General features: G+C 17.1%; 3 protein-coding genes and 1 pseudogene across 4 annotated transcripts; 2 read left to right on the top strand and 2 right to left on the bottom strand.

Moving 5' to 3' along the window:
- Window positions 1-3,316: 3,316 nt before the first annotated feature.
- PADL01_0030200 (acyl-CoA synthetase, putative) lies at window positions 3,317-5,764 on the top strand (the record flags this gene model as incomplete). The annotated part of the gene is made up of 1 exon (XM_028680537.1): window positions 3,317-5,764. The coding sequence occupies one exon, from the start codon at window positions 3,317-3,319 to the stop codon at window positions 5,762-5,764; it is 2,448 nt and encodes an 815-aa protein (XP_028541315.1).
- Window positions 5,765-8,723: 2,959 nt separating this feature from the next.
- On the top strand, window positions 8,724-11,168 carry PADL01_0030300 (acyl-CoA synthetase, putative; the record flags this gene model as incomplete). Its single annotated transcript, XM_028680538.1, has 1 exon — window positions 8,724-11,168. The coding sequence occupies one exon, from the start codon at window positions 8,724-8,726 to the stop codon at window positions 11,166-11,168; it is 2,445 nt and encodes an 814-aa protein (XP_028541316.1).
- A 6,108-nt stretch (window positions 11,169-17,276) lies between these two features.
- Window positions 17,277-19,282, bottom strand: PADL01_0030400 (annotated as a pseudogene). The gene is given in 4 exon segments: window positions 17,277-17,739; window positions 17,753-18,011; window positions 18,025-19,051; window positions 19,199-19,282. Coding segments are annotated over 4 exon segments (1,833 nt in total).
- A 2,553-nt stretch (window positions 19,283-21,835) lies between these two features.
- On the bottom strand, window positions 21,836-22,697 carry PADL01_0030500 (Plasmodium exported protein (PHISTa), unknown function; the record flags this gene model as incomplete). The annotated part of the gene is made up of 2 exons (XM_028680539.1): window positions 21,836-22,274; window positions 22,408-22,697. 2 exons carry the CDS (start codon window positions 22,695-22,697, stop codon window positions 21,836-21,838), a joined length of 729 nt encoding a protein of 242 aa, XP_028541317.1.
- Between the last annotated feature and the right edge of the window lie 1,894 nt (window positions 22,698-24,591).

Below are 24,591 nucleotides of genomic sequence, written 5' to 3' on the forward strand. Positions count from 1 at the left end.
TTTTTGTATGTGTATTAAAAAAAAGAAATATAAAAAAAAATAAATAAAATTAAAATTTTTAATATTCATATATAATTGAACTTTTATTTGAATTTATTTCTTGTATTAAAATATTAGTACATTTTGTATCTTCTGATTTTAAAACTGGATGACACCTATATAATATATATATATATTTAAGTTATATAAGTAGAGTTTAGTATTTTATAAATGATAATTTATAAGACACATTTAATTAATTTTGAGGAATTACATTTAATATTCCCTTTTTTGTTCTTTTATAATTATATGAAATAAAATTTATTCCTATCATTTTAAATATGAAATTAAATAATACAAAAATAGTAATAGGGTATTATCTTATATATGGGACAAAAAACATAATGATTGTATATTATGATTTAAATTAGTGTGATATATGATAGTGTAATTTTTATAAGGAAGATATAATAATTTATTATTTAAATTAAAAGTATGACAATATTTGGATATATATAGGATTATATATTTATTTATTTTTATATTATCAGTAATTTATTTTCAGATAGAAAATAGGTATTATATATATATATATATATTTAATATTTATGAATAAATGTTTTAGATGTATTAATATAAGGCAGTTTAATTTCTATTTATTTAAATAAATATTTAGTATTTATTTAATGAGAAGATATTAATAAATTTACATAAACGTGTTACCTTCAATACATAATAAAAAAAAAAAAAAATTTTAAAGTATATAGGAAAAAAAAAATTTTGGAAAGATTTTTTCTTTTTTAGTTTTCAAAAACTTTATAATTTTAAAAGATGTGAAAGTATTTGTAGTATATATGTATATTTATGATATATTACTAATTTAATGAATATATTTATATAATTAATGATTATATATACATTTAAATATATGATTGAAATATTATATTTAATAACCTTTTTTATAAAATGTTGATTTAAAGAATCCTACAATAATAAATTTATAGTAGTAATTAATAATATTGATAATTCATGAAATAAAATATAACATATATTTTAATAATTTATATGTATATATATATATATTTTACATGAAATGTGTGTTAAATTACATAAAAATTTATGAGATATATTTTTATTTTAATTTGTAATGAGAAAATTAGATTTAATATATATGTATATGAATTAGTTATTAATTTTATTTATAATTAATATTCTTAAAAATATAAACATAAGAGAAATTTAATTTTAAAAACCAAAAAAAATTATTAAGTAGATATGTATATGTATATATATATATATATATATATATATATATATATATAATATATTAAATTTCTTACAAAATGTTTCATCTCAATTCCTCTTTTTATATTATTATTAATAACATTATGAATTTTCTTTATATAGGATAATTTCATAATTGTTTTTAACGATGAGATTAATTTGGTTATTTTGATTACTTATTATTTTATTTTTTTTTTTTTCTCCATTAAATTTTTTGTTTCTTTAATGGTCCTAATTATTTGGATAAGAATAACATACATGTAAAAGAATACGTAATATATTTTAAAGAATCTAGATAAATTTTAATATCTATGGTTCTGTTATAAATTATATATTCATTTAAAATTAAATTTAATTTATTTATATTTCTTTTAATATATAATTTAAAAGTCTAAAGAAAATTAATTAAAATATAGGGGATATTTTAAATATAAGCAAATATATATTATATTTAATTAAACATTTATAAATAAATACTTATGTAAAATATAAATTCTTTTTCTTTTATTTTTAATTTAAATGAATACAGAAAATATGTTACACATCTATATGTATCTATATAAATAGATATACATAAATAGATTTAAAATTTTATATAGCAAAAATTGATTAAAAAATATATGTCTGTATAAATATTAGGGTGAATATATTAACTGTTTAAATGTGTTGTAGATAATCATTACAAGGGATTATAAAATATTTTTTTTTATTTTTAATATTAACAGTAAAATAAAAAAAATGAAAAAAAAAAAAAAAAAATTATTATAGTATTAAATTAAAATTGTGTTCTTAATATTTAATGAAATATGTATGAATATATATATATATGTATATGTGTGTATGATATTAATTAGCTAATATATTTTTATCCTTATATAAATATATAAATAGAAAAAAAAAAAAATTCTTTTAATTATATGTATTCTTTAAAAAAAAATTTTGAAAATTTATTCATAAACATAAGAATCTATGAATATTTATATATGTTTACATTATAATTTTTTTTTAATTTTTTTATATTTTAATTTTTTATTTTTATTTTTATTTTTTTTTTGTTTTTGTTTTTTTTTTGGGGGAGGGAAGGGTCTATGGTCATTATAATTGTGTTTGTGAAATCAAACTTACTATTAAGAATTAAAATATCAAAAAAAAATAACACATTTATATATATAACTTAAGAAAAAAAGAAAAGCTTAAAACTATATAAATTAAATTAAAAATAATACAGTAGAAATAAAAATATAAAAGAATTTTTAGAACAAAGATGAATAACTTACATATATTTATAAATTTTTGAAAATAATAATAGAAAAATATAAAATAATCAATATTATATTTTATTTATTTATATTAATATGTGAAGGATAAAAATAGGTACTTTATACTATTTCTAATACACTTTCAAGAAAAGTGTGAAACTAATAATAGTATATAAAATTATTATATATATACAATACATATATATATATATATATATATATATATATATTTAATATATATTTTAAATAATTTTTATTTAAATATTATAAATTATTATTTTTTCCATATTATATAATAAAGGTTATTTGTTCATAATAAAATATATTATTAATAAATATAATTAAAAAGTCTTAGAAAAAAAAAAAAATATATATATTTGAGAATTCATAAATGAAATATTTTTTTAATTATAGGAATCATATTAAACACATTATTATATATAATAAAATATATAAAATATATTTATAGCATAAATATAATTTTATGAAATTCTAAGGCGAACTTGACATTTTTTCTTTAAAAATTAATTGTATAATATAAATTATAAATGTGTTAATATTTATATTAATAATAAATAAGAATTAAAAACGAATATATTATTTGAAGAAAGAACCTATATAATTTTATTTAGAATGTGTTAAATAAATAAATATAAATGGATGAATAAATAAATAAATAAATATATATATATATATTAAAATATTGATGTGTTTTTAATAAACGTATTAATTTTTTGTATTTTAAATTTATTTATTTATACTTATAATTATTTTATTTTATTTTTTTTTTAGAAATGAGTATTATATTAACATTTTTAGCTTTTTTTATTTATCTTATTTGTGTGTTACAATATATTACGGAGGATGTTCATAAATATGTGTACACCGAGATTTGTGAAAAAGGGGCGAATGAAAATGAATCAAGCGTATATTGTATGAAGGATCATAAGAAGAAGAATTCTTTATATGTTTATAAACATATTATGAAATTTTTCTTAGATACATATAAATCAATTCCCAATGAAATTGCATTAATAGAAAATGCTAATGGGGAAGCACAAAATTATATAACATATGATAATTTTTTTACAAAGGTATCATCATTTAGTCATAGTTTAAATACTTATGAAGGGAAAGGTATTGAATCAAAAAAATATGATGAAGAACAAAATAATGGTATATTTAAATTGTTAGGTATATATGGTAGTAATTCGATTAATTGGCTAGCTTCTGATTTGAGTGCAATGTTGAGTGGTGTTACTACATTAGTGATGCATTCCAAATTTAGTATTGATGTAATTGTAGATATATTAAATGAAACAAAATTAGAATGGTTATGTTTAGATTTAGATTTGGTTGAAGGATTATTGAATCATGTAAATGAATTACCACACTTAAAAAATCTTATAATTTTAGATACTTTTTCTAAACCTAAGGAATTAAAATTAAATAAGGAAGAAAATAATAAAGAAAATAAGAATAAATACTCAGCTAATTGTAATAATATGCATGGAAATGATTTATCTAATATGATTGAAGTTAAGTCTTCAGGTCCTGTGGAATATGATAAAAAAAAACTAGAAACGTATAATGGATTAAAAGAAAAATGTGAGAAATATGGAAAGAGGCTAATATTGTTTGATGAAATGACAAAGACTCAAACTAAGGATTTCACTATTAAAAATGAAGATCCTGATTTTATTACTTCTATTGTATATACATCTGGTACATCAGGAAAACCAAAGGGTGTTATGTTGAGCAATAAAAATTTTTATAATCAAATATTTTCATTATATAATCATAGTGTAAGAGAAAGGTATAGTTTTAAAAATCATTTATCTTATTTACCAATATCTCATGTGTTTGAAAGAACATTTGCTCATAGTATATTAATGTATGGTGGAACATTAAAAGTATGGGGTAAGGATCTTAATTATTTTTCGAAAGATATATATAATTCTAGGGAAAATATCATGGGAGGGGTACCAAAGGTTTTTTGTAGAATTTATACTAATATTATGAAAGAAATAGAAAATTTGCCACCTACTAAAAGAAAGCTTGTAAAAAAAATTCTATCTTTACGTAAATCTAATAATAATGGTCTTTTTAGTAAATTCCTTGAAAGTGTTTTTCATGTATCAAGTAAAATAAAAAATAAAATAAATCCCAATTTGGAAATTATATTAAGTGGTGGTGGGAAATTATCACCAGACATAGCTAAGGAATTTTGTTACTTATTAAATATTAAATATTGTCAAGGTTATGGTTTAACTGAAACTGGAGGTGCTATTCTTGGTAATCATGCGGATGATGAACATTTCGAATATATAGGAGGACCTGTTGCTCCAAATACAAAATATAAAGTAAGGACATGGGAAACATATAAAGCAACAGATAGATTACCAAAAGGTGAATTGTTAGTTAAAAGTGATTCTGTATTTAAAGGATACTTTTTAGAAAAGGAAAGTACCAAAAATTCCTTCACAAAAGATGGTTTTTTTATAACTGGAGATGTTGTTCAAGTTAATGATAATGGATCATTGAAATTTTTAGATAGATCAAAGGGTTTAGTTAAATTATCACAAGGAGAATACATAGAAACAGAAATGTTGAATAATCTCTATTCTCAAATTAGTTTTATAAATAATTGTGTTGTATATGGTGATGACTCTATGGATGGTCCATTGGCTATCATTTCGGTTGATAAAGATTTATTTTTCCAATGTTTGAAAAACGATAATATGTTAGAAAAAACTGGCGTTAATGAAAAAAATTATAAAGACAAATTAACTGATGAAAATATAAATAATACTACTTTTGTTGATTATGTTAAAGAAAAAATGATGGAAGTTTATAAAGGAACCAATTTAAGCAGATATAATATTATTAATCATATATATTTAACATCCAAAATATGGGATACCAATAATTATCTTACTCCAACATTTAAGGTTAAAAGATTTCATTTATTTAAAGATTATGCATTTTTCATTAATGAAGTTAAAGAAATGTATAATAATAAATTAAAGGGAAATGATGTAGATAATAAGAATAATGGAAAAAAGAAAGACCAAAAAAAAAATGACCACAAAGAAAAAGAGAATGATTCGACTAAATTAGAAAAAGAATCTGTTTCGAAACCACATAAAACAATAGTAGGAAAACATGAAGAAGGTGTAGAAAATAAAAAGGTCAAATTAAGAGCTACCAATGAAACAAGACAACTAGAAAGAAACAAATAAAATTTATATTGTACCAAATAGGACAATAAGAAAAAAACAAAGTAATTTATATTACAAAAATATATTTATATTATTTGTATTTTTTTTTTTTTTTACAATTATGCTCCAATTTATTATTATATTTTTTTTTTTTTTTTTTTTTTTTTTTCACATTTTATTTATTTGTTAAAACTTTTTTAAAACATTTTTATTTATAATAAAAAAAAAAAAAGAATTTTATAAAATAAAAATGACACATAATAAATTCAATGATCAATTTATTCAAAATGTTTTATTTCTTTTCTTTAAAAATTGTAAAGAATACAATTGCAAATTATATGACATGACTGATACGTATATAAAATACAAAGAAATATAATATATATGAATATAAAAATATATGTATATATATATGTATATATGTATATATATATAAATGATTTGGGTTTTTTTTTTTTTTTTTTTTTTTTTTTTTTGAAGGAAATTTTATTATAGTTATATTAGTTAATTTATTTTGTTTTTATTATTAATTCATTTCTTTATAATTATAATCGTTTTTATAATAGTAAACCTTATATGATATTATATGCAAAAATTTTAAGGATTACACATTTATTATATCAAAGATTCCTCGAAGGTCTTATTAATATGAAATGGTCTACGAATTAGATTTTGATATAATGATATGGTTTTTATCTTATTAAAAAATTCAATATAAATCTAATACACTCTATTGATATATATATGATATATATCTTAGATTTTTAGATCCCTCAAAAAAATTATTTTAATAATATAAGAAAAAATATATTTGTGCTTCATCTAATTATATACACATATGTATATATATTATATTGTTATGAATTATTATTTATATATAATTTGTGCATGGGACTAGTGTTTTATTATTAATAAAAGTCGTCTTATAATTTAAATTAACATATTTTATTTATTTTAATTTTTTTTTTTTCTTAATATTAAAGACAATATTATTAAATAAAAAAAAAAAAAAGTAAAAAATAATAAAAGGAATAAAATATATGCATATACTATTTTTACATTAGAGTTACAAAATAATAATATTCTGAATCTTTAAAAAAATATCTACACGTATTTATTAGTCTTATGTATATCATTATAAATGGCTAAATTAAGCATGTACGAAAAATCAAAAAAAATATATTTTACTTAAAAACATAAATATTATTAATTTGTTTTGTATTTGTTTAAAAAATATTTTGATATATTATGTATAATTTTAACCACTTATGTTATTTGATAAATGTTTATATAACAATTTACTTATAATTCTTAGAAGCACATATATTATATACATATATATTATTTATATGTATGGTAAACTTTATAATTATTTTTATTCAATATATGAGAGTAAAAAATTAATTAAATATATACAACAAATATTATACGCATGTCTATATATATATATTATTTCATAAAAGGATATGTTAAATAAATATAATTAATAATATAATATAATATAAATTAATTTTTATTTAAATAAATTGATATATAATTATAATAAGGAATTTATAAATTAGATTAAAAAAAAGAAAACAAATACATTAATTAGAATATTTTTTTCTTTTCATTTGGTTTTCAATATGTTTTATGATTTATATTATGTAATAATATATATATATATATTACCATTAATAATATTATAAAAAAAGAAAAAAAAAAATTGAATTTTAATTTTTATTGATTTTATGAAATAATATATTATTTATTATTTTAACATATGTCTGGTGTTTTATAATATTTGTATATTTTTAATGAATATTATATATTTTGTTAAATCGTGCTTTATATATTTATATATTTATTTAAATGCATATTTTATAATCGATCTTAGAACAAATCACTTTTTCTATATTAGTATATTTTATTTTTTTTCTTTTTTTTTTTTTTTTTTTTCTTTTTGTTTTTTTATAGAGATACATGTTTGCAATGTTTTGAATCACCATTTGTAGAATAAATAAATTTATAAATATGAATAATTTATATTAAAAAAATAAAATATTAATATAATAAAAAATATATTATAAAAAGAAAAAATACATGTATTATAATATATATTAAAAAGTTATATATTAACCAAAACAAAACAAAAAAAAAAAAAAAAAAAAAAAAAAAAAAAAAGAGAGAGATGGTTCATATTTTAATGTACGTAAAAAGTATAATTTTTATAAAAAAATTATAATATCATCATTTATAAATTATTATTATGAAAATTATTGTAAGAAAAATTAAATATATTATATAAAATTATTTAATTATATAGGGATATATAAAAAATACAATATTTAAAATTTTGCATAACAAAAAAAAAAAGAAAAGAACAAAGTTACATAAAATAAATAAATATATAAAAAAATTAGTATACATAATAATATATAATTGAAATAAAAATATTTGTTATTAAAAAAATTAATACGTTATTCTATATATCGAATCATGTAACATTATGTTTAATAAAAAAATGAAACCTATTTTTTAAATTCGTTTTTCTTTTATTGTTTATTTATTTTCTCTTTTTGGTAGCATATGTGATTATATGTATATATAAATGTAATATATTTTTTATATATTTGAAAAATATAATATGAAAGTATAATAATATTTTTTATAAATTTTTTTGTTTTTTTTTAAATATAATACATATAGTATTGTTAAATTATATAAATTCAATTTTTTGTTATTATATAATTTTTTTTAAGTTACACAATATATGAATTGAATTAATAATTATATTGAATAAGTGACAAAAATAAAATAAATTAATTAACAATATACAAATATATATTGTTATTAAAATGTAAGTTGTTATAATTATAAAAAATATTTATAAAAGAATTATATATATATATATATATATATATATATATATATATATATTTCATTTTGTTCAGTTTATTTATTTATTTTATTTTTATTATTTATGTAGACATATTTTGAAATGAGTATTATATATACTGCATATATTTTTATTATATATCTAATTTGTGTGTTACCTTGCATTAATGAACTTTTTCGTCGAAATAGATGCTACTCTGAAATATGTGAAAGATCAAAGGATAAAAATGAATCGAGTGTATATTGTATGAAAGATTATAAAGAGAAAAGTCCATTATTTGTTTATAAACATATTATGAAACTGTTTGCAGAACAATATACACTAAAAGGTGAAAAAATAGGGTTAGTAGAACATTCATGTGGGGAACCAGAAAATTATGTAACATATAATAATTTTTTTAAGAAAGTATTATCATTTAGTCATGCATTGAATACTTATGAAGGAAAAGGTATTGAAGAAAAAATATATAATGAAAAAGAAAATGGAGGAAAGTTTAGATTACTAGGTTTATATGGTAGTAATTCGATTAATTGGCTAGCTACTGATTTGGGTGCAATGATAAGCGGGGTGACAACATTAGTGATACATTCTAAATTCAGTTTAGATGTAATTGTTAATATATTGAATGAGACAAAAATTGAATGGTTATGTTTAGATTTGGATTTGGTAGAAGGTATATTAAATCGTAAAAATGAATTGCCTTATTTGAAAAAACTTATAATTTTAGATAGCTTAGTTAAATATAACAAAAAAAATTTAAATGTTGGAAAACACGTTGATTTAGATAATAATAATAATAATAAAAGAAAGAAAAAAGAAATTGAGTTATATAAAGAAGAAAAAAAGGATATTAATTTATATTCTTTAAAATATGATAATGAAAAATTAGAAAAAATTAAGAGCCTAAAGGAAAATTGGAATAAAATTGGAATAGATATTATAACGTTTGATGATATAACAAAGGTTAAATCAACCAATTTTAATATTAAAAACGAAGATCCTGATTTTGTTACTTCTATTGTGTATACATCTGGAACATCAGGAAAACCAAAAGGTGTCATGTTAAGTAATAAAAATTTTTATAATGCAGTAATATCTATATATTACCATGATGTAGTAAAAAATTATAATTTTGAGCAACATTTATCATATTTACCCGTATCACATATATATGAAAGAATTTATATTTATCTTATTTTTATGAATGGTGGAATGATAAATATATGGAGTAAAGATATGAAATTTTTTTCTAAGGATATAAGAAATTCTGAGGATGAAATAATAGCTGGAGTACCAAAAGTGTTTAGTAGAATGTATACCAATATTATAACAGAAATAAATAATTTATCAAGTTGTAAAAGGAATATAGTTAAAAGTATTTTATATTTACGTAAATTATTTAAAAATGGATGTTTTAGTAATTTTCTTGAAAGAATTACAAATATATCATCTAAATTGAGAAATAAGATAAACCCCAATATGAAGGTTATATTAAATGGTGGTGGAAAATTGTCGGCTAAAATCGCTGACGAATTACGTGTTTTATTAAATATTAAATATTATCAAGGTTATGGATTAACCGAAGGTACTGGTCCTATTTTTGCTCAAAGTATGTATGATGATAATTCAGAAGGTATGGGAGGACCTATATGTCCTAGTACAAAATATAAGGTAAGGACATGGGAAACATATAAAGCAACAGATAGATTGCCAAAAGGTGAATTGTTAATTAAGAGTGACTCTATATTTAGAGGATACTTTTTAGAAAAGGAAAGTACCAAAAATTCCTTCACAAAAGATGGTTATTTTAAAACAGGTGATGTTGTACAAATTAATGATAATGGTTCTGTAACTTTTTTAGATAGATCAAAGGGTTTGGTTAAATTATCACAAGGAGAATATATAGAAACTGATTTATTGAATAATCTATATTCACAAATTTGTTTTATAAATAATTGCGTTGTTTATGGTGATGATTCAATGGATGGTCCACTGGCTATCATTTCCGTTGATAAAGGTTTATTTTTCAAAAGTTTAAAAAACGATAATATGTTAGAAAAAACTGGAATTGATGAAAAAAATTATTTAGAAAAATTAACCGATGAAAATATAAATCATAATATTTATGTTGATTATGTTAAGAATAAAATGATGGATATTTTTAAGAAAACAAATTTAAACAGATATAATATTATTAATGACATATATTTAACATCCAAAACATGGGATACAACTAATTATTTTACTCCGTCATTGAAAATAAAAAGATTCAATGTATTTAAGGATTTTTCCTTTTATATAGATGAAGTTAAAAAGAAATATGAAGACAAATTAAAAGGAAGTAATTTAGATAATAAAAATAAGGAAAAAAAGGAAGATGAAAAAAAAAATGATCAAAAAAAAGAAGAGAATGATTCAAAAAAATTAGAAAAAGCGTCTGTTTCTGAGCCACATCAAACAATAGTAGGAATACATCAAGGTTTAGAAAATAAAAAGGTAAAACTAAGAGCAGTAAATGGAACAAGAGAACTGTCAAAAAATAAATGAACAAAAAAAAAAAAAAAAAAAAAAAAAAAAAAGAAAAAAATTGAACTAATTTACCTTAAATGAGAATGATATGTTTTTTTATTTTTTCTGTTAATTTGATTTTATACACACTAAAATAAACATAATGATATTATTTATTTCATTTTGGTTAAGTTTGGTTGAAAAAAAAAAAAAAAAAAAAAAAAAAAAATTTATGAAGAAATTTTTGTATACATTACTTTTTAAATTATTGTTATATTTTATATCAATGTTTGTATATAATAATTTTTCTTATTATATAAGATTATCATGTTTTTATATATTTATTAAATTTATTTGTTTATATATATAAAAAAATATAAAATTTTAAATTATTTTGTAATTTGAAATATTTATATTATAATTTTTATTATTATAAATTTTTGTTTTTATTTATTTATAATTTTTTTTTTTATGTTCAAATTTTTTTATTTTTCACGCATATATTTGTTATTATTTTATATTATTATAACTTATATATATATATTGAAAATATATTACATTTTTTGGAAATATTAATATGAACAAGAAAAAAAACGTTATGATTAATTTAAATATTTTTTAATAATAACCTTAAAAAAAATTAAATAAATAAACCTTATTATATAAAAAAAAAACAACACACTTATTTATTATTCTTTAAGGGAAAATAAAAAAAAAAAAAAAAAAAAAAAAAAAAAAAACATATTATGTTTAAAATATATATCATAATAAAATACTATAATATAATTATTAAAAATGACAATTCAGTCAAATTATTATATTATGTTAATGTGGAATTATCATATAATAAATTTTAGACATAATATATATACTATTTCAAAATATATAAAAATTTATAAATAATTGTATACAAAAGGTTAATGCTTAATATAATATATTTTTATAATATACAATCTTATACAATACATTATATTAAAATATATTATACCAGGTATAGATTATTATTTTTTTGTTTTTAATTTTAATAGTACTATTGTTAATTAAATGTGATATATATATATATATATATATTTTTTCATATTTAATATATATATATATATATATGGTTTTGGTTTTTTATATTGATATTGTTAAAAGTTTTATATATATGTATATTTTTTTTCATTATTATTACTTTTACTATTATTTTCTTTAAATCATTTTATTAAATATATTTTTAAAATTATAAAATATGTAAGAAAATAAACGAAAATTACAATGGAGATATTCTATGTATTTAAATGTGGACTAGAAATATTAATTTATTTTTTATTTTTACTTTTATAAAAATAAATATAATATTTCAAAGTATGAATATATATAGAATAAATGATTTAATATTTATAAAAAAGTATTTTCAAAACACGTATTCTATATTCTCTAAGGTTTTAATATTTAAAGTATTTATATATAATATATGATGTATATATGATTTATATTATTTGAGAAATATTATTCTTTTTTAAAAGCATGCATTGTGTCTTTAATTTTATACATATTATATGATAATTTTTTAAATAATATTTATTTAAAAAAGAATAAGAATATAGAAGAAATATTATTATTAAATTAATAATATATTATTTTATTTTATTTTATTATTTTTTTAAATTAATAATTTTATTTTTATATTTTATGATAATAAAAAATTATTTAAATAACTATATTTCGTATTTTTCTTTATATAATATATATATTATATATATTATATATATGTAATAATTTTAAATTTCATAGTATTAAATTATATTTCTTTTAATTTTTTTTCTTTATTTTATTATAGTTTTTTCTTTATTGTAATATATTTTTCTATTTTAATTTATAAAAATTTTGTTTATATTATTATTAATATAAATATATATATATATATATATATATATATATATATATATATATATATATATATAATAAATTATATATATTTTGATATTTAGAAAAAGTATTAAAATATTTATATAAATTCTTTAGTTATACCTATATCATCATATATATAATTATTTTATTTTATTTGTTCTTTTTTTTTTCGTTAAATAATATATTTCTTTATTCATTAAATAACATATAAAAATATTATTATTTCGCATTTGGTACCTTACAAGGATATTTAATTTATGTTTTTAATAAAATAAATAAACAAATAAATGAACAAATAAATGAACAAATAAATAAGAATAACACATACTAAGAAAAAAAAGATAATCCTACTTATTTTTCTAATTAAACATATATTTTAAAAATACATAACCTTTTTCAGATAATATATAAAGCACATATAATAATATGTGCAAAAAAAATATTTTTCCTTGTGATGATTTTTTTACTTATGAATTAATAATACAATTCTAAATAGGTTATAAATATATTTCTTTAAGTAATTTTCAGAAATTAATCATTTAATTTTTTCATTTTTTTAAATATAAATTTTTTTATAAATCCTTATATGTTTTTCATTTGTTTTATATATTTCTAGCTAAAAATGAAATAAAAAGAATAAATATTTTTTTAAAACATAAAATAAAAAAAATATATTATATTTTATTATATTATATTATATTTTATATATAACTTTATATATTTTTTTTTACAATATTAATTTTACACATTAAAAACTTTTGGATAAAAAAAAAAAATTATATTTCTTATATTATTTTTTCATAAATGTATTTATATATAATTCAAAGAAATATATTTTTAATATCTTAATGTTTCTTTTTTTTTTTTTTTTAATTTATATATATATATATTTATATATATCAATATATTCATAATTATCATGTATTACACTATATATATATTTGTCCATTTTAAAAGTATATAAATATGTATAATAAATATATATTCTATAACAATTAGATAATAAAAAAAAAATAATAATAATGTAGAAAATACATAAAACGTTTTTATCTACATATATACACATATATAATATATATTTATCTATAATATATAGATGTTATATTCTTTCAAAATATTATATATATATATATATATATATATATATATATATGTATATATTTTAAAATATAAAATGGAATACCATACAAAATTAGTTTTCAATCATAATGTGTTTTTGTTTTATTATTTTTTTCCTATTCTTTAATAAAATTTTTAAATCAAAAGTTGTTTTTTTTATTCAATTTTGATTTCATTTTTAAAACTTTTATATATCTCTGGGAAAAAATATTCTATTTAGAATATTTAAAGAGAATACAAAAGATACCTAAGATAGATGAATATTCTTATATTGATAATACTATCTAAAAAATAACAAATCTAACCTTAAAAGAATAATAGAAATAATATATAAATTTATAATTTTTAAATGTACACAAAAAAAAAAAAAAAAAAAAAAAAAAAAAAGTAAAAATGATATATTTAAAATCTTTTTTAATTAAAACAAATTTAAATTATTATCATTCTACAAAAAAATTTTTTTTCTTTTTTTTTATAAATGTAATAAATTTTATTATTTTCTAAAAAAACATTCATCATACTTCTGTATTTTTAAATGTTTTTCAAAAAAAATACTAAACCAAAATAAATAATAATTCTAAATTTTAATTAAAAAAAAAAAAACTCTTATATTTTTAAAAGAATAAAAAATATAAATAAAGTTATAAGCTTTTTTTATATATAATTATTTTTTTTTAAATTATAAATCAAATAATTTCTATTTATTTATCTAAATATAAAATTGTTTTAAAGCATTTATAACTTTTTATCATCTTTGCTTTTAAGTTTCTCCTTTTCTAATATTTCAATTTTTTCTTTTTTTTAATAACAAAAAACAAACTTAATTTTAAAAAATTTTCCTTTTTTATATAATTAAAAGTATAAAAAATATTAAATAATATTATAATAACAATATATATATATATAAATTGTTTCTATATATAATATATATGTGTGTAGATTATATATAGAAAGAAGTATATAATGAATTATATATATAATGTTTATTTTTCCCATCTTCATTAATTTATATTATACAGAATTATATATATATATATATATATATATATATATATATATATATATATGTAAAAAATTAGTATTCTATATTTTATAGACACCATATATTATAATATATATATTTTTTTTTTTATTATTTTTTTTTTATATTTATACAGTTATTTAATAGTAATAATGGTTTCCTTCTCAAAAAAGAAAATATTTTCCGCTGCCTTTTTTGCTTCCGTACTTTTGTTAGATAACGTAAGGATTTTAATTACAAATATAAATAAATATATCATTTAAGTATCAAAATATGTATAATATATTATACAAATATATGTATGTGTATATATGGAAATTTTTTCATTTTTAAATTCTTTATAATTTTTATAGAATAACTCTCAATTTAATAATAACTTGAGTATACAAAATGGAAGTGGACTTAATTCAAATATGAGATTATTACAGGAAAAGAAATCACAAAAAAAGAAAAATCTTATCCACCACCGCAAACCTAACAAACATAATCCAGAACATCACGATAAAGATCATTCAGATGATACCACTCACGGTAACCATTTTAACTTTAATTTTGATTCACATCAGTTACATCATGCAAGCGCTAATGCTTGTTTTGATGATTCAAAACATGATGGTGAACACCACGAAGATGGACACCATGATGAAGAACACCATGATGGAACACACCATAATGGAACAGACCATAATGGAACACACAATAATGCCGCTACCCATCACTAATGCCATTAAATCCATTTAATGGTAGATTAAAGTTATTATAAAAATAACAAATATAAACACAGAAATTACAAAATCCATATAATTCTTATTTTTATTTTTAATCTTCCATATAAATATAGAATAATATATCATATAGAACATATGATTATTCATTTATTTATATTTAAAATTACTGTTTTAGTATCTTTAATTTATTATGTATATATTAAAATAACTAACAAGTATATTAATAAATATACATATGTTTATTAATTCATGTTTTGTAATTTATAGTATAGTGATTTTATTGCGGTCTTTATTATATTTCTTTTTTTTTAATTGTGTTTTATTTTTATTACTAATCATGTAAATCTTAAATTTTCCATTTTAAACATATTTTAAATATTGATATCTCATTACATATAAGAATATATTTATATAAATGAAAAAATATATATATAATATATTGTTGCTATTTTTATTTTTTTTTTTGTCTCATTAATATATTATTATATATTTACAAGATGTGCAAATATATAGAAATAGCAATCATGTGTCCTCAATAATATGTCAAGGAAATATATATTTAAAATCATACAGATGAATTATTTTCTATATATATATGTACATAATTTGTTCTATATATATATATATATATATATATATATATATTATTTGGAATGAACATAATATGTTTGTCTAAATGTATTATTATATACTTCTGATTAAATAAATATAAATTAAAGTACCTTATATTAATACATCTAAAATATTTATAAATAAATATTAAAAAGAAAAAAAAATGTAATATTATAAAAATTTACACTCTTATAGTAACACATATTTAATATAAATATATATTTATATTAATTTATTTAAATGATATTAATATTATAATATTATAATATTATAAATAGTTTTTTCTCTTTTTGCTTATAAAAAATATATATAGTATATATATATTATGTATATATGTTTTTTCATATAATTTATTATTATTAAGCACACTCTAAAACTCACACAAAATTAAAATATTATTATAAAAAAATAAAAATACGATCAAAACGTAACACACCGTACATACTATTTGGACATGTATAACACTAAAGTAACATTTATGAAAATATATTAATTTTAATTATTATGTAACACATATAAATAAAGAATAAAAATGAAATATTAAAGTGCGAATATTATATGAGTACATAATTTTTTATGTAAAGCATAATGAAATAAATATATTTATTTATTTATATATAAAGAAGTATATAAATATTTTAATTATTATAAAAATACTCCTTCATTAATATGCATAAATATATATATATATATATATATATATATATATATATATATTAAAATGCATTAAAATAAGTAAGAGTAACATACTATTTAAATACTTTTAGCATGTTATTACATATTTTTATTTTTCTCTTGAAATTGCTTCTTGTATTTTTCTGTAAGTTCCTTTTTCTTCGTATCCACTTCATCTATTATAGCTTGAAATGGCTCAGTTATATATTTCTTATTTGAATCATATAGATCCTTCTTAAATTTTCTCCATGAAAACCTATTTAACATAACAAGTATTTTAAATTCTCCTATATTTAGTTTATTAGTATTTATCCACTTATTAAATAATGTATTGAGGTATATTTCTGTATTTTTCATATGTAATTGAATATTCGAATTTACCTCATTCCATTCATTAGAACCTAAATTACCTGGAACTTTGTACTTTCTTATTAATGTCCTATAAAACCTATATAAAGCAGTTAACATATGATTAAATTTTTCCCTTTCATTTTTCATTACATTCAACCATAAATCAGAAAATTTTCTTACACACATGTTATAACTTTCCAGTGATGAAATATCTTCATTTATTGACAAATCTTTTTTCATTAGAATATACGGTTCTTTTTGTATCCATTTTCTCATTATTAAAATCTAATTCATACTCTTTCTTGATTCCGTCATTTTGTATATATTTAAACAATTTCTCATTTTTTTTAAATATATTATTTTCATCAGACTGGAGCAATTCTTCTGTTAAAGAATCAAAACTTTTTTTATCGACTTCTTCCATATTTAAACGATATAATAAATAATTTGCACATTCTACAATTATTTTATAATCCGATCTTGAATATTTTTTTAAAAAACCTTATTAGTTTATTTATATCTTTTATTTTTCTATAACTGAATATATCATCTAATAATTTTTTTATATTTTCATATTCAGGTATATGTTCTTTTAAGTACGAAAGATTAAATTTGTCATCATCATCATCTTTTCCAAAAGAATCATCATGAAATATAGTTTTCACTTCACTTTGTACTGCATCAAAAACTGTATCATTCATGTATTCTCCTAATATTTGTTGCCCATTTGAATCATTTTCTTCATGTAATTTCAAATGTAAAATATCGTCTAATAATTCATTTAAATCATACTCATCCAACGATACTATATCTTCTGATTCCTTTTTATATTTCTTATTTTCCTCATATAAATCATTTTCTACTTCTTTATTTGATATACCTCTCAACAATGGCTTTTCTTCTTCTTTTAATACTATTACATCATCAAACCTATTTTTTTCTCTTTCATCAACTTCTGTATATATATTATCATTTAATTTTCCCTTTGATTCTTCATCAATTAAACATTTCTCAACATTAGTTGAAACATCTTTATAATTTTCAAACAAAAGGGATCTTAAACCTTTACCTACATATACCAATTTAGAAGCAGCATTTTTTCTATCATTATAATAATCAATGAATTTTTCTTTTAATTTTTTCATATCATATATCTCAGTTTCATCTATTTTTGATTTCATATTATTCTCTGCATTCAAATTATCAGCTAACTCAACTAAATCATACATTTCATCGTACTCGTCTTTGGATGATTCCTCATTTTCTTCATAAAACAATTCATTTAATTCATCATCAGTGTACGTATCTTGAGCATCTACATATTCAGACAAACGCGCATAGTTATCATACATAATATGCTTTAATGGATCATCCATTAAATATACGCTGGACTCATAAATCATGTCATCATTCATATGCTCATCCAAATATTCCTTCATTTGCTCTAATCCCAATAAGCTCCTAGGACATCTATTCATGAAACTGTTACTTAAACGAGCTTTTCCATCATATTTGCATATGTTCTGTAAATATTTTTTTCAAAAATGAAAACAAAAAAATTAAATATAAATAAATAAATATATATATATACATATATATAATATTGATACTTATAATAATAAGAAAAATAAATGTTTCTTATTTATTTTTATTTTTGCATTGCAACCTACCAAAAGAACAATATAAAATAATCCTAGGAATATACCAACACTATATCTTAAAAATAACCTTTTTAAGAAATGTTTCATATCCATCTTGTTTTCCTTTCCTAATAAAGAGGGAATACAAAAAATAATCCTTTTATTTCGTCCTTCCTATATAACAAACGATTTTGGGTGTGTATTTAAAAGGTTCCAAAATATGGGAAAGAATAATGAAAAACAAAATAATATTTCCTTAAAAAAAAAAAAAAAAAAAAAAATTAAAATAAATATATTTATTATTTTTCTTATTTTTATCTCATATATATATATATATCTAATTCTATATTTGACAGTGTAAAATATTTTTTATCATTCGAAAAAATATTGGCATTACTGTAATAATTATATATATAATATATTAGTCAATATAAAAAAAATAATAAATATATTGTCAAAGAGATACATAATTGATATAATTATTTATTTATATATATTCGTCCATAAAATAAAATATAAGTATTTCTTTTTTTTTTTTATATGCTTTAAGAAAATACATTCCAATTGTACTATCAAGTCTTGTAGAAACATTAAAGCATATATTATTTAAAATATAAAATTTATGGAGATAATATAAAATAATAAAAATATATATACATAACATATAAATTTTCCATATCTTACGTTTATTAATACAATTATGTAAAACAACATACAATTTTATATATCATATATAAAAAATTATATATATATATATATATATATATACCTTTTTTTTATTTATTTTTAATATAAATCTACCAAAACCTGTAAAATGTATAATTTTATTAAATAAAAAACAAACAAAAAGGAAAAGATATATAAAGATTAAAATTATGTTTTTATAAAACTTTTTTTTTGTTAAGTGTTATAAAAATATAACAGAAAATATTTTAAAATACAAAAGAAATTTAAAATTATATATAAATAAATATAAAAATATTTATTAATATAATATATTTTATTTAATAATAAATTATTTTTTTAATTTTATTTTTAAATATTATTAAAATTAATTTAAATAAAATTAAATTAAAATATATGTTATATATATATATATATATATAATGTGTACACCTATTTTTCTTTTAATCTTTTACGTACACATGTAACTTGCAATTTATTTCCTTTCTCATTATTTTGATTTATGTATATTTACATATATGAATTTTATTTATTAGAAATATTTCATTGTTATGTTATTTTGTCCTTTTCTATTTTATACCGTCTAATTCTCGATATTTTATATGTATGTTAACTATATACATATATATATAAGCCTATATTATATTTTAAAACGATACGCTTTTCTATACTTAAAAAGAAAAAAATTACTTTAAGTAATTTTATGATCATATAAATTCATTTATCAGCTGTACACATTTTTTGAGCTAAAAAATACATATATAAATTACTTAAACCTATAAGCAATTTGCATATATTGTACGTATTTTTAAATGACAAGAACATCATATATAAAATATATAAATTAAAATATATAAAATGATGTATATTTGTAGCGCAAAAATATTTATACGCATTTAATTGTTTATAGACCTCTTATAAATATATACATATATATTAAATCGTACGCGTAATTAAATTAATTTTATTAAAATATACAATGTTTTTGAAAAATTGTACATAATATTTTTTATAAAATATTAAAAAAAATAAAAAACAATTTATACAATATATATATTATAAATATACATATTTTTTTTTTTTCATATTGCGTTAATTATTTACGAATATTTATTGTATATATAGAATGTATGCTGTATATTCCATCATATTAGGAAAAAAAAATTTACTCACACAAATTATTAACATAAAAAGCTTATAATATTTGTAATAAATAGCGCATTTTTTTATGTATCCCTATCGTATTCTTATTAAATAAAATTTTTTTAAAGAAAAATTTATGAATTATATTATATATATATATATATATATGTATAAGTATTTATTTATATAATTTTTTATTTGTGCTCATATATTTCGATATTATATATAAAAAGAAAAAACACAGTTAAGATAAAAAAATGTATGTGTTGTAGAATAAAAATATATTAAATTTTATTTTTTTTTTTTTAATTATTTATATTATATATATTTCAACAATTAGTAATATATTATGTTTTATAAATTTTTTATATTTATTAAAAAATAACAATTATTTTTATATTATTCATATATTTATAGATTATATATTTTTTTTTTTAAAAATGAATATATAACATGTAAATTATATATATTTTTTCATTCCAGTAATATGAAATATATACATATATATATATAAAAGATACAAAAAAATATTATATGGAATGTTTCAAAAAAAAAAAAAAAAAGAATATATATATTTTTAGCATAATATATATATAACAAATGTATAATATGAAAACACAACACATGGGAATATATGAATGAAGCATCAAAAAGATTAATATAGATAAATACCTAATTATTAATTATGAATTTTATATAATGAGAAGATGTACTATATAATTTAACCTTTGTAAATTAATTTTAGCTTATTCAAAAAATAAGAATTATAAACTATATTTATAGTTGTCACATTCTTTTATATATATATATATATATATATTATAATATAGAATATATTATTCAAGGTACTTTCATAATATTTATATAATTCATTTTGTACTCTTCACATAATTTTTTTTTTAAATTGTCAAATTTTTTTAAACATGAAAATAAGAATATTTTTATTTTATCATCTTTAGCATTTCTATTTAGCAATCCATAAAACTTTTTATTATATTCATATGATATATTTAATAATTTAAATTCAATATTATACAAGCATTCTTTCCAATATTCTTGAGGATATTTTTCTCTCTGTGTTCCACCATAATGTGGTGATATAATCTTTTTGTATTTAGACAAACACTCTTCTTCATAATCTTTTAAAGTATTTATTATATTATGCCATCCTAATTTACATACACCCAAGGTTTGAATCCATACATTAATTAAATCTTTACGTGGTGTAGTGTCTTTTAATCCTTTAATAACTTCAGTTATTTCATGTTCATTTAGTTGTCTTGTAATATCATTGTAATTTAAATTTTTTAAAGGTGCCTTAAAATTATTATTTGAATCATTTACATTATTTTATTTGTATATGTATTATTTAATGTTTTTTCAATACTATCAATGTTTCCGTTTTTTTTAACCTGTTTTTTTTTTTGATATTTTTTTTAACTGGTTCATTATCTGATTCTTCTTCAGATTCATTTTCTGTTTCAATTTCTGATTCTTCCTCTGATTCTTCTTCAGATTCTTCTTCGGATTCATTTTCTGATTGCTCATCTGATTCATTTTCTGATTCTTCTTCTGAATCATTAGAATCTTCTTCACTTTGTATCAAATCTTCATCTAATGCATCATAGTATATGTTATTCGTATGTCTTCCTGAATAATGTTGATTATATACTCCACTCGGTTCAATATAATAATTTCTCATTTCTCATATTTACCAATATAATATTCAGATAAAACAGATAGACGAATTCAGATCATATTCTACAAATCAATTATAGTATGAAATAGTTCATAAAAAGTACACTATATTGACACATCTTACATCAGTGTTATATATAATATAATACTTAATTATATAATATCTAATCTTAATAATATTAATATATTTAATAAAGATAAAACTAAAATTAAAAAATAAATAGTTATAGTAGCCACATTTTATAATTAGATGTATTCTTATTATCATATAAATAAAATCATATAGATATACTATAATAAGGTACTTAATATCATAAAAAATAATTTTAAACACAAAGATATTATCATCTACATATATAATATTTAAGAATATTGAATTATATATATTACTATAACTATCTTAACATATACATTAATATCTAATCCATATATTAGATTATATATTTAAATAAAACATAAGATTTGTATAGTACTGCTTTTAAAACATATACAATATGGGAACGAGTGAAAAAAAAAAAAATAAAAAATTACTATATGTATTATAGTTTCTATATTATTGCCCTATAAAATATATGAAGTTAACATAGATTATCTTTCATATTAAAAAAATTGATTATAATAAGAAAAGTAATTAATAAGTTATTAATATACTAATAATAATTAACAATAGAATCGAAATCAGGATTGTTGTATTATATATAACATGGATAAACCATTAAAATATGAATAATTTAATAGATTAAATAGACTATTAATACAATCAATTAAAGTTATTATATAATATTTGAATATATATTTACTTTAGTCCATATGTAGTGAGAAATAATATTATTTAATTTATACCAAAACATTATGATCTATATTATTTCTTACATAACCAATCTGTGAATTTATGCGTTTAATAATTATTTTATATGCTACTGAGTAGATATTTTCTTACTTTCCATCTATATTATTTAGTGAATCTAATTGATTTCTTCAATCATAATTTTAAAAACATTATATTTACATTAATGATTTATACAAAATAAAATAATTGATCATAGATATAAATAAAACATAAAAAGAAACAAATATGTTTATCTCGAATCAATAAATAAATAATAGAAATAAATAAAACTAAAAACTCAATTTATCTTATAACTATAAAATTATAAATAAATAAGAACAATAAAGATAACATAAATTATACACTTATGAATAATCAGATATATCAAACGACACAATTTAAAAATTAAGATAAACCATACGGAACATGCAGTAAAGTGGATGACTACCAAAAATAAACATTAAAAGATAATTAATACGAAAACAACAATTAAATTGAAATTAAATACATATATATGAATCAAATTATCTAATTAAAATGTTACCCAGAAGATAATACCTTTATGCATAACTGACAGATAGTATAAAATATTAGAAGATATAGTGAAATAGTTTAGGTGATAGTACACAATATCATATACGTTTATATTCGATATATTATACAAAGATAATAATTGCATAAGGAAAAATGTAAATAAAATTATAATGATTATATATCTATATTAATTATTATATAAATGATAATATAAGATACCTTACCTCAAAAATAATAATGATAACTAATATTGTAGTTCTATACAAGAATTATATAATGATAAGTAAAATATAATAATATGAAAAAAAAAAAACTACTCTTTTATCAACTCACCATTTACAACATTTATATTATATAAATAAGCCAATTATCTCTATAACAATAACATTCAATATTTTTATTTTCTATATACAGTAGATACAATATCCATTATAAATATAATATGAATAATAAATGAGTCTTCTTCAGTTATTATTCTTAATAAAAAAATCTAAATAAAGACAAAATGTATATTGAAGTTATAAGAAGTAAGATG

Source organism: Plasmodium sp. gorilla clade G2, assembly GCF_900097015.1.
Source record: "Plasmodium sp. gorilla clade G2 genome assembly, contig: PADLG01_00_44, whole genome shotgun sequence".
Classification (NCBI taxonomy): domain Eukaryota; phylum Apicomplexa; class Aconoidasida; order Haemosporida; family Plasmodiidae; genus Plasmodium; species Plasmodium adleri (nom. inval.).